Below are 12,915 nucleotides of genomic sequence, written 5' to 3' on the forward strand. Positions count from 1 at the left end.
TGGTGCAAACCTCCAATCCGAGCACTGTGGGGTGGAGGGAGGCGGTGGTGGTGGCAGCAGTGCAGCAGTAGAGAGAGATCCATGAGTTCAAGGCCAACACATTTACAGAGTACCAGGACATCCCTGTCCCCTCCAAGCTAGCCGCTGTGAGGGCTTATTTACAACAGTGTGAATGTAAGCACACCACTAGGGATGGTGTCAACGTTGAGTGAGTATAAATCTGTTAGCACCAATAGGTCAGAAGGGAAATGAGGACAAAACAGGGAAATCATCAATAGGGAAGGAATCAGGAAGTAGCCTGCTGAGGATGCACACATCCTTCTATTTCCTGCTGGGGCTCCTCAAAGTTGAATCTAATGCAAAAACAGAGTTCATTTCTAATCTTGCAAAGGAATTCAATGATTAAAACAGAATTTAAAAAGTCATTAAGTATATCTGAAACTATGTACAGAGCTGACCATACTCTAATAACATTACTGTTATACCTATCACAAATCCTTTTATTCAAACAAGGTGTGGTGGTATATGTCTGTCCAGTTTTCCAGAGGCTGCACACACCACTGCAGGCTGCAGTGGTGGCAGGTGACTCTGATCCCAGGACTCAAGAGGCAGAGGCAGGCAGATCTCTGAGGACAGCCTGGTCTACAGAGTGAGTTCCAGGAGTCAAAACTACACTAAGAAACCTTAGCTATATTAGCCCTTAAAATATCCACCCAGAGAAGACAGGAACCTGCTAACATAGGCTTAGCAGGAGGAAAACCAAAGATGAAGTTTTAATTAGAGTTTGTCAAGGTTCTAATTATTTACCCACATAGTTTAAAAACATGTTAATGTCGAATTAAGACTCACTGCAATTTCAATTACCTTCTCTGAGCCAGCATGACTTTCATCTTCATGTTCCTCCTCCACTCTGTCCCTTTTCAATGCTTTCAAAAATTCACTCTTTTTATCGCTGCGCATTCGTGTCAGTTTAGTTAAACGAGGCTGCTGATTAAGTTTGTCAACAGGCGAAGAAGAATTTGAACGATTACACTAATGGAAAGTTCAGAAATGTTAATGAACATGTAACCAGGTCAAACACAGTTCACTATTATCACTGCTTCTTACTGTACTTTTGTAAGGTAAAACTGGTTTTAAAGTATGGTTCAAAGTAAACGTCTAACAGTGAATATTTTTCTTTGACATTAAATAGGTTAACTATGTAACAGCAATTCTTAATTCCACAAAAATAAATCATAAGGCATAATTATTTACATTAAAATGAATATTCTTTGTTAAAGAATAAACCAGTTAGAAATATAAATCCTACTTTAACAGTAGGTTTTGCAGATCCAAAACTCTGCAGATAAGAACATAAATCATGTATGGTTTTGATATTGCAATATGGGACACAACAGTACTAAAGATAAAGAGTCTTTGATCTGAGATTAGTCAAGAAACTCCCTAGTCTGAGTTCCAAAAAATAAAACTGCCTAAGCTGTCACATACTCACACATGCCTTTCCTTCCACTGCTCTCTCTAAATCATTGTTACTACTATTAAAGTATCCATCACTGCCAAAACAAGACAATGCAAATCCACATTCATAGTCAAGGTTTAGCCCTACAGCAAAACTTGTATCAAATGAAGCTACAATTATTTTAACACTTTCTTAACAATTCTTTGTAATAAATGGGTGTATATGAGAGTTCCACTATTTTCTGTGTCTAGAATACTTATGAAATTAAAATTTTAATTTCTATTCCTCAAAGTATAAAAATGCAAATAAAATGAGTAGTCTGAACTAAATTCACTGAATAAAAAAATAAAAGCATCTCATCTTTAGTGAACAGGTGTATCTAATAAGCTGGTAAACTAACAGGATTTAGTACCTGGGAATCATACCCTATGTCAGGAAGCTAAAGAAGAATGGTCCTTTATGAACATGAGCTTCAGACCAACTTGGGCAACACAGCAAAACCCTGTCCTTTTACTTTTAAATACATTTCTCAAGAAATGTTCAGTGGCATACCTCTTTCACTGAATTTGTTGATGGACTAATATTCTTGGCCGTTGACTTAAAAGTATTAAAGTTGCCAACACCATATGTAGATTCATGAGAAAAAGAAGTCCCGACTTTGTTTTCTTTAGTTTGGCTTTTCCATTGTGTAGGCTAAGAAAAACAGAAGAAACAATTGTTACCAAAAACAAATTTATGAAAACAAAGTGAAGGGGAACAACTAAGCAATGATTATAATATAGCTCATAACAGTTATTTATATACTACTTTCACCATCTCTGTCTTCATGTTCCTTTGACACTTGTGCCTTTTGTTTTATCTATGCAGCCCACTAGCTAGCCTAGAACTCAAATCAGGCCCCTCAGTGCTGAGATTACAGGTATGAGCCACAACATGTTTCTCTACAAATAAAGATTTAATATGCAATTCAAAACAAAACAAAACACCTAAATCTGGGGCTGATGAAATGGCTCAGTGGATCTTACAGACAGCTAAAGTTCAGCTCCCAATATCAAAGTCTTACCATAAACAACAACTCCACAATAACCTGTAGTACTACCTCTGGCCTCTTCAGGCACCTGCAGATATCCACATACAGACATACCCATATACAGGATTTAAAAGTAATAATGGGAACCCGGGTATGTAAGCACATGCCTTTAATCCCAGCACTCTAGAGGCAAAGGCTGGAATGAAGAGTCTGTAGCCTGATCTACAGAATCTAGGCTGGCCAGAGCTACATAGAGACCTGTTTTAAAAACACAAACAAAATAACACTGATGATAATGAGAGGGGACTGACTGGCAAGATGCTCAGTGGATAAAGGCACCTGTCTCCAAACCTGAATCTAATCCCTGGAGACTACAGGTAGAAGAGTCTTAAAAGTTGTCCTCTAACCTCCACCTGTACATTGTAGCCCATGTAAACATAAACAACTATACGCAAGATAAATATGACTTATAAACTAATACGTTAATCTTTTATTTTAATCTAAATCAAGGTTATTTCCAAACTAAAGTTAGGAATTTCCTCCCTTTTTTGCCTTACATCAAAACTCATTAGTATTTTAAAAACTTGTAACTTAGCACCAAGTAAATACTGCAATACATGTAGTGAACAAATATACATCCAACAGAGCAAAAATTTTAAGTTTAATTTTCTCCTCAAAATACAGAGGAACTAAAAAAGAAAAATTATATACATGAATCTACTTTTTACATTAGATGAAGACTACTATAAAAAACAACAACTGTGGTGCAGTGGTGGCGCACGCCTTTAATCCCGGCACTTGGGAGGCAGAGGCGGGCGGATTTCTTGAGTTCAAGGCCTGCCTAGTTTAGAAGTTCCAGGACAGCCAGGGCTACACAGAGAAACCCTGTCCCAAAAAACCAAAAAGGAAAACAAAAAAAACAAAAAAACAAAAAAACAAACAAACAAACAAAAAAAAACAACTGGTCAAAGTATGCAGAATAATTCAGTGTAGTGTGACAATTCACAAACAGGACATCTATACAAATCTGGCTTGCACAAAAGGACTTACTTTTGTAGGTGGAACAGCAGGTTTGGGGACTAAGCCTTTATAAACACTTGGACCAGTTCCATTCTTAACTGGCTGTGACTGGAGGTTTCCTGCTACTGGGAATCCAGATAGCTGTAAGTCTTTTGTATTACCTTTCTTAATGACCAGCATTCTTGGAGTTCTAGATTTAGGATTCGGGGGATAGTCTGCATAAATAAAGCACAAAAAAGTGTTATATACAATTTCAAATTTTAGGATAAAATCACCCTACCAAACCTTACAGCATTTTAAAAAATAGTACTCAGCTGGTTTGGGATTGAAATAATTAATCTGAATAAATCAATTTCCTGCCCAAGATATAAAGCTAAAATATAATCTTATGAAATGTAAGATGTGGGTAATGCTTACTAATACAGATAACTGCAGGGTAGAAGATACAAATGGAAAAGCAGAATTAAAATTTATGTATTTTTCACTTTTTAAAAAAAATTTACAAACTTCATGCTAATGAGTCAAAGCTTTAATTTCCCCTTAAGCTCTTAAAATTGTCAAAATTTCCTATTCTTTTTTTTTTTAATTTTTTTTTCCATTTTTTATTAGGTATTTAACTCATTTACATTTCCAATGCTATACCAAAAGTCCCCCATATCCACCCATTACTATTCTTTTTTAATCCTTTCATTATACTAACAAACTCATAATGAGTGAGGACCAACAATCCCAATATTTCTAAACATCTATTAATCGACTATAAGTTAAAAATAAAAAATAATTTTCATAATACCAATTCATTAAAATATTTAACAGTCCATCTAATTATAAAATAAGACATATCATGTGAGATCAGGGCAATCAACTCAAATTGTTTTCTAAAGCTAGTACTGGAAAAAACTAGTAGAGCTTTTTTTCCCCCCAAGACTACTGTACTTGTTAAAAATATGAAAAATCTTCCCTGGATTATCAGTTTGTATTTATAAACAGGCATTATGCCTACTTATCATTATCACAATGAAGTATGTTCTACATTTTTTATAAAAATCTCTGAAAGTTACCTGTTTCACAATTAGAAATTTTACAACAGTTAACTTAAGATACAAGCTCAGAATATTAATGACATACCATACTTTATGAATTGATAAGCTAGGGAGGCATTTGTGTTGATACCCATCCCCAAACCATCTATTTCTTATCATGGTAACACAACTGAAAGGACTCCTAGGGAAAATTGGAAGGACTCAGTTCATCTAACACTCCATACTCTCCAAAAGATGAAACTGATGTTCTATCTACTGCCATGCTGGCAGATAAATGAGGGGTCCCTTACCAACAATCAAATATATGTGGAATAATGAGGAAAAATATCCCATAAGTTTTGGTTACCTAAAAGACTTTAATAGCTTGAAAAAAGTACCTTCAAGCACATAAGAACAAAGAAAGCTGTGGAAGTATAGTTTAACTGAGTGTATTATTATTATTATACAATGAAGAAAAAAAATAAAAATGAAGATCACAAATGTAGAATAATGAATACTAGGAACTAACTGTTTTAGCAGTTTTTGGGGAAAAAAGGTAATAGCATGAATAAACTATTAATAAAAAAAAATAAGAAAAGCCCAGGCTCTTAGCTGAATATGGTTGGTGGTTAAGGCAGAGTTTGGGCCTGCTTGTGTTAAAACTGAGACACTGCTCGATTCCTCCTACCAAAAAGGTTCTTCAAGAGTGTCAAGACTGCATTTATAGTCCCAGCACTTAAAAAAAAAAACAAAAAGAAACTTGTGTTTAGGAGTACCAAACTGGTTCCACTAACACAGTATGATCTCATCTTACAACAGTGGGGAGGAAAATTCCTGGTAGTCCATGGTTAGGATTCAGTGCTCTCAAAAGGGGAGAAAGAAGTTGTAATTATATAAGACAGTATCTGAGGCTAGAATTTAAATAACATCAAGGAATGTGAGGCATAACTGATGTTTACAAAATACAAAAGGTAATGACTTTAAGAGGTTTCAGATATCAGGCTTTGAAGCAGGAACATTTCAATCAGTGTCTCACAAACATGACTAATGAGATTTGGTCCAATATGGCTTAAGCAACAACTAAGTTGATCTTCCTTCCCTCAGAGATTCTTTTACATTAAGCGACTGTAATGGGAGAGGTAAGCAAATAAGGTATATAGAAGTAGACGTGCCAGCAAAAGGGTGATCAATACATACTGCCAAAGGTAGATGGGAAGGGAAAAGATTCAGTTTAGAGTGGGCACAGAGAAACGTACCAGCTGAGCGTGATCTAATAATCTGCCCTGTAGCCTCTCAGAAGCGGTGAAATGAAAATGTCAAGATAGGATGGAAGTAAAACAGAGCTTTTCCAGCCAAAATTATGTAATTCACAACCTATTCTCTGTTTTTAAAGAAAATGGTTTGACAAAGGTTGAAAACATATTAACAAATAAAACTTTTATAAATATTAGTCATCATTGATTTTTAAAAACACAAGACAGATGTGGTAGTTGGTACATGCCTGCATACCCAAGGTTTGAGAAGTTGAGGGAAAAGTCACAAGGCTCATGTCAGCCTGCACTGCATACTGAGACCCTAACTCAAAAAAGGAATGTGGGATAAGAACAGTAGGAAGCAGAAAATACAGAGTATACAGACATTCGCTTTTGTTTTAGTTTGTTTTTGAGCCTCAAATTGATTCTGACTACAAATTTCACCTTTCCTAAAATTGGATTCCTTGAAGCAAGAAATATTCTGGCTGTTTCTTCAATGAGGTCCTCAGTGCAAAGAATGATGGACTTCCCTATAAAGAAGAAAGGTGAAGCCTAAGAAATCACTCTCAGAAGACTAAGTAGCAAAAGTAAGAGATGACAAAAGTCTCTGAAGATGATAAGGAATTAAGAGTGAAGAGTTGTGTTACGATGCAAAGAAAAATAGGGTTTTGTACATGATTATCAAACTCTAATACTAACTTCTAAGTAGATCTAACCATATTGTACCATTTATAGAGTTGGTCTTTCACTTATAAAAAGCGGTCTTGTTGGGGCTGAAGAGATGGCTCAGTAGTTAAAAGCACTGACTGCTCTTACAAAGGTCCTGAGTTCAATTCCCAGCAACCACATGGTGGCTCACAACCATCTGTAAAGGGATCTGATGACCTCTTCTGGTATATCTGAAGACAGCTACAGTGTACTCATATAAATAAAATAAATCTTAAAACAAAACAAACAAACAAACAAAAAAGCAGTCTTATCTTATATTTAAATAACTTATACAAAACACACAAAAAGGGATATGCTATCTGTACAACAGTAACAACTCAAAAGGTATGTTTTTCCTAGAACTTAATGTTAACATGTAAAAGTAAAAAGGGGTGGGAGTGGAGGGATGCAGTGGTGGCACACGCCTTTAATCTCAGAACATAGGAGGCAGAGGCAGGTGCATCACTGTGATTTGAATTGGAGGTCAGACAGGACTGTTACACAGAGAATCCCTCTCTCAAAAAAACAAACAAACAAACAAACAAACAAAAACAGAAAACAACTATAAGAAAAATAAAAAATAAAAAAGGGCCTACTTATATCCTATAAAGCTATTCTGAATAAACTATACAAACGTTGCCTGGTTAAGAAAATTTCTTGAAACCAGTGAGATAACTCAGCAAGTAAGGACAGTTGTCACCACACCTGACAAACTGAGTTTTAATTCCCATGGATCTAAGTGTTGTAAAGACAGAAGTGACTTCCACAAGCTGCCTTGTAACCTCTACATGCACCACTGCCATTTGTGTACACCAACCACAAAATAATAAAAAGTGCAATTCTTTAAAGGAAGCTTTAAAGACTAGAGAGATGGCTCAGTGGGTCAAAGAGCTCCCTGCAACCATAAAGACCAAAGTTCAAGCCCTTAACACCTACATCAAAGTTGATGTGACCCTATGTGTGCCTATAACCCTAGCATTGTGGGGAGTAGAGACAAGAGCACCACTGCCTCTTACTGGCTGCCAGCACTGCTCCAGATTCAGTGAGGTAACCTACCTGGAATAATGTGGAGAATAACAAAGCAGAAACCCCACATTCTCTTCTGTTCTCTGTGGTCAAGTCTGGACCTAACCTGCATCAAAACTCCTACACTCTTTATTGAAACAATGACCTCAAAGTAATGAAAGGAGTGCTAGACAAATCTTAATTTGTACAGCTACATGCATTTTATACTAATTTATTCTGTCTCCTCACATTATTTCCCAATTCCTATATATCTCCATAAGCATTAACCTTTTAGATTCAAAAATTATCTCAGATCTTTGTCAACTGTTAAACTTAATGAACTTCCATTCAAGAATACCTAAAGATAAATGTGTTTGAAATTTTCATATTATTATTTCCTACTAGCCTCCTAAATAACTAATCTTAAAGTAGGTGACTTATTATTGCTATCTTGTCATGTATGCCTTTATAACTACCAATACAAAAAAAATGTTAATACAAAGTCACTAGTAGGGGAAAACTGGCTAAATGTTTTAGGAAAAATCAGAACACTGCTTCATATAATAAACTCAGGTAGTTGAGACAGGCAGACTAATAAGCATTTGAAGACAATCTGGCTACAGATCTTGAACATTTCAATTCATTGATCAAATCTCTTTGTTTCTCAATATCGTCTTCATAGAGGTACCCACTGCACACAATCTGATTCTATCACTGTCTTTATTACTTCCTTTCTGGTCTACTATCTATTAGTTTCACTTTTGCCTTTTAATGATTTTCTAATTCCTTTCACTTATAGGATGTGAACAAAGCAATTGATATTGTCCAAACATTTGTGTCATGATAAAAGTCTTCAGAGTAAGAAAACAAAAGCAGTAATTTTGTGTTTTGTGATCATCCTCATCTTTCAAATAAGAGAATTCACTCAAAAATAAAGAAATTAAGTTATCTATCATATATAAATAAGATATAAAGCCAGGACCTAGATCTAGCTGATTTCAAAGCCAGTGGTCTTAACAACTATACTGGTGGAGAAAATGGAAATCCAGATATTGGCATATCAGTTATTTTCAAAATGGATAGTATCCCCTGAATGGTCCAGATAAGAAACTTGCAATATACTTATTTCCAAGTTGAGCCAAGGCTAGCACTGAGTTGAGACTACTTTAGATTTCTGTCTTAACAGAAGGGTCAATTTTAATAAAAAATAAAATAAAATTGTATAAATGCACACAACCAAGTAGAAAGAAAGGAGAATTTGAAGTACATTTTCAAAATAATTTCAAAATTCCTATGACAATGACAATATATCAGGCTCAAAAGACTCTACATCAACCAATTAAATTCCTAGTGTGAATTTATTTTAACAGAGAAAAACAATTTGCTAAACATTATTTCTTTAAAAAAACAAACACACACTGGGTTTTGCTGGGTTTCAATGTTCTTATTTAACAAATCTGTTTTGATCTGCAGCTGTTTTAATCAATTAAGTTTGCATTAGTACCAACAGATATAATGACTTTCCTTTAATGAGATCTCCTACTCTATTCATATAAAGACTACACTTAAGATACTTCACGAGCCATGTGTAATGCCATACCACCTGGCAGAAAGCCCTGCAGCCCTGAAGACCTGCCTCAAGAGGCTACGTAGGGGAGAGTAAAGAGGCAAGGGGTTTAAGGGGGTGCAGTTTGTTAACTGTCTGTGCTTCCAAAATATTAGGATTACAACTGTGTGCCAGCATACCCAAGTTATGTACCAAGCAAGTTATGTTCCTGACAAAACATTTACTTTCAACTTGTCTACTCAGGCTTAAAACTGCTCAATTCCCTTTTTCTTATGTTATATTTTTCACTGCTTTTACACAACACAGACAATAAAGGAACGTATTTCAGTACTCAAGCAGAATGACCCATCACTATAATACTATCTCACGTCTCCATCTGTACTGTTTGGCTGACTGTTCCGGTTCTCCAGTCAACGAGAAGAATGACTTGTGTTTCTGTTTTTGTTTATGTAATGGTAGTTTTGAGAGTTGTTTTAGTTTAGAAGGCTAAACAAAAAGATTTTAATAATGTGCCTTATACCAAAAAGTACTATACCAGCTATGAGCAAAAAATCACAGACAGTCGTCATATTATCACATACAAATCTAAATGTTGACCAGAAGACTTCCATGACTTTGTGTCTTAAGCACTAACTTCCAAGAACAATCCTGGTGATGTGCTATTCACATATAGCAGTCATTAGGACGTTTGACAGTTGCAAAATCTACCAACAGCCATTGTATCCTCAGTTGCTTACACATACACTCAGCTTTCTTTCTCCTTGCTCCTCAACCCTCACTGTTACACACTGCCAAGTACCTTGAATTGCAATTTCAGCATCGTGTTATTAAGAACACAGAGATTACGTAACAGCCATTAACCCTTTTTAACCAAATATAGCTTTGATACAGGTTAAGACAAACCACTACTGTAGCCCTAAGTATATAAGCTTGGGTGCAGATGTTCCCAATAAAGCCAGCTAAATCCTAAGTAAAACACTTAGGTAATAACTTTATTTTAAATAACTTAATTTCCCTCAAGTTGTTTTTAAATTTGAGTATTATATTAAGAATAGGCCATTTGCGATTGACAAAGTCATAATTTGGGAAACAATTTTTTTCACTTTATAAATACTAAATTTCTTGCTTACCTGGTAGTACCATTAGAAAAGTTCTACTGAAGTCTTTGCTAAAATCCTTTCATCCTCCTCAGGAACATAGCTACTCTAAATGTTGCATTGAGGAAAAGCATGCTTGGGAACCCAGGGCATTAAATGAGAAAGGAATAGTGTGTCTTATGATACAATAAGAGTTTCATTGTACTCCGATGGGAAGCACTCAAAATTTAGGCATTAACCATTCCACAATTAACCTTTTGTTTTAGTTTTAATGCAGACACATATCTTAGTTTACATAAACAAAGAGTTTACCTCTCCTTTAAATATCTTTTCGACTAGTATTCAAAATCCTTTAATCAAGAGAAACAACAGAACCATAATCTTTATACATTTAGTCTAGTTTTCAAAGCTGTCTGTCTTTAAATCTATCTAAAATTAAGTCAAGCACGGACAGTACCACAATAGTATCTTATAGTTTATATGACAAATGCTGACATTCATGATTTTTAAAATTTACTTGCATTCCACTAAAATCCAAATCATCCCTAATTTCTTAGAGAGTCTATTTAACACTTTTCAGGTGATTCTATATTCTTATGCAATCAGTTGTTCCCAGAAAAACTGAATAATAAGGAAACATACCTAAGAGAGGAGCTTGGGAGATTTTTTTGGTTGGGTATGTGTGTGTCTGGGCGTGTAGGCCTGGGGAGAGTGGTAGAAATACTAATTTGCAATACAGAAAAAACAATGCCATTCACATGGTTCTAACAAAAATGTCTGACCACCCCCTCCCCCACCCTCAAAAGACATTAAATTAAGAGGGAGAGCAAATAAAAACAAACTAATTTCCCAGTTTCATCTCATAAATACAATTAAGACCAGCATGGAAAGTGGCAAAGTTTAAAATAATGCCATGATCATTATTAGGACTAGCCATGCTCTCGTAAGCCACAATCCTTTTATATAGCAGGTTGTTGGTTTTCAATTTAAATATTTCAAATGAACATGTCTACAAGTTTTAAAATGGATAGCACTTTTAACATGGTATCAAATTCAAGTTTATTTTTCAGAAATCTTATAAAAGCTTCATTATTTTAAACTTCACTTAAATCTTTTAAAAGCTTTCTAATTTGTACTTTGAGTTCAGTTTCTTCTATAAGATATTATCAAATTAAACTCAGCAGTTTTAAAAAGGGAGTTATTTGCCAGAAACTCATTAAGCTTTAAAAATCTAAATCAATTAATTTCAAATATAGACTAGTCAAAAAAAGCTACACAATTAAGCAGTCTGTAGAAGACAACTTCAGACAAAGATTAACTTCATGTTACAATGACTAAAAGTACTTGTTTTCCAAGTTAGCCAGTTTTAACTACAAAACTAGGAATTTAACTAAATATTGAATTGCTTGAGATCACTACGCTGCTCTCAAAACTTCATTAACAATGAATCATTCTCAAAAAGATCAAATATATAATGTACTCACATGTGTAAAATTAAGTATTTCAAATCAAGTTTATACCCCAAAGTCTCCTTTTTAAAGATATTACTTCGGTATCTAAGCACATCAAATGCAGCTACTAAAGAGTTTTACTGTATCCTATTTTGTACTTTCTAAAACAAGAAAACCTACAAATACAATATATTCTGTCCCTCAAAAATTAAATAAAACATTACTTACCCCAAACACCCGCAGCTAAAGATTTATTCTGATTTGGTTCTCTCTCATATTCAGGATTTAAAGATGGCTAAAAGAAAATTAAATTTTAAAATGTAACAGGGTATGTAAGAATTTCACGTATCAAAGATCTTTTAACAATCACACATGTTTTATAACTGAGGAACATGAATTAGCTATAACTAATTCTCCATAAATTTTGCATTCAATTTTCTTTGCTAACCATTGCTAGTTGGAGACAAAAGACAATCTTTTTATCTTCATCTTACTGCCTGAGAGATATCTGGAATAAAGTGGAGAACACAAGACACAGAGTGGGAATGTAGCATAATGACAGAGTGCTGGTCTAATACATGCCAGGCCCTGAGTTAATATTCAACACTACCAAAAGGCAAAAGCCCCCAAGAACCCAGACTCAATATTTAACTCAGAGCCTGGCCCCTATAGCAGCTGCCATTTAGGAAGTACAGGAAACAATGACTTTAGTCAAGTAGTTCAAAGCAGTAAATGGTAAACCCCAGACAGATATATAATACTTTCTGCACTATAAACTTATGACCAATGAGATGAAAACTATACTGTGGTAGCACATCATTGGACTGCTTCTGTTAAACATACATTCTGAACACATTGAGGATGAGGCAAGAGCATTCAGAGTGCCATCCTGAGTACATAATAAGATTGAGGACAGTCTGAGCTACGTGAGAGAGCCTGTCTCAAAGAAATAATAGAGAGAACTAAATAGGATTGTATGCTTTTTCTGTAACTTGAATAAATAAACCCTGTTTCAATAAAGTAACAGAAAGAAACACATACATTCCCAAAGCACAGTATGAAATTGTTTTCAAGGGATGTTAGGGATCACTCAATAGAGATAAAAGCATTAATGAGTCCTCACTCTAAAGCTAATCTTGGGAGATGGCTACTAGAATCCTAAGACTTAGACTATTATACCAGGTTACAACCAGGCAACACAATCTATTTTCCTTAAGAAAGATACTTAAGAGGAATAAAAATGAATCCAGGTACAAATATTTTTAAAAATACACAGAAATGTATTATTATTAGCATAGAATTA

The 12,915-nt window shown here is 34.9% G+C and overlaps 1 protein-coding gene across 9 annotated transcripts in view; it reads right to left on the reverse strand.

Annotated features, from left to right (window-relative positions):
* Window positions 1–12,915, reverse strand: part of Gpbp1 (GC-rich promoter binding protein 1) — a 64,449-nt gene that overhangs the window by 11,413 nt on the left and 40,121 nt on the right. For 5 of the 9 annotated variants that reach the window (XM_030247436.1, NM_001361925.1, NM_001361923.1 and 2 more), the window contains 5 exons: window positions 11,841–11,907; window positions 10,804–10,863; window positions 3,540–3,724; window positions 2,012–2,152; window positions 865–1,032 (listed from right to left, as the gene is read on the reverse strand). In XM_030247436.1, the coding sequence (XP_030103296.1) occupies window positions 865–1,032; window positions 2,012–2,152; window positions 3,540–3,724; window positions 10,804–10,863; window positions 11,841–11,907 (621 nt within the window). The remainder of the gene's footprint in view (window positions 1–864; window positions 1,033–2,011; window positions 2,153–3,539; window positions 3,725–10,803; window positions 10,864–11,840; window positions 11,908–12,915) is intronic. The other 4 variants (NM_001361926.1, NM_001361924.1, NM_001122963.2 and 1 more) reach the window with 1 other exon arrangement.

This window comes from Mus musculus, chromosome 13 (assembly GCF_000001635.26).
Source record: "Mus musculus strain C57BL/6J chromosome 13, GRCm38.p6 C57BL/6J".
Lineage (NCBI taxonomy): Eukaryota > Metazoa > Chordata > Mammalia > Rodentia > Muridae > Mus > Mus musculus.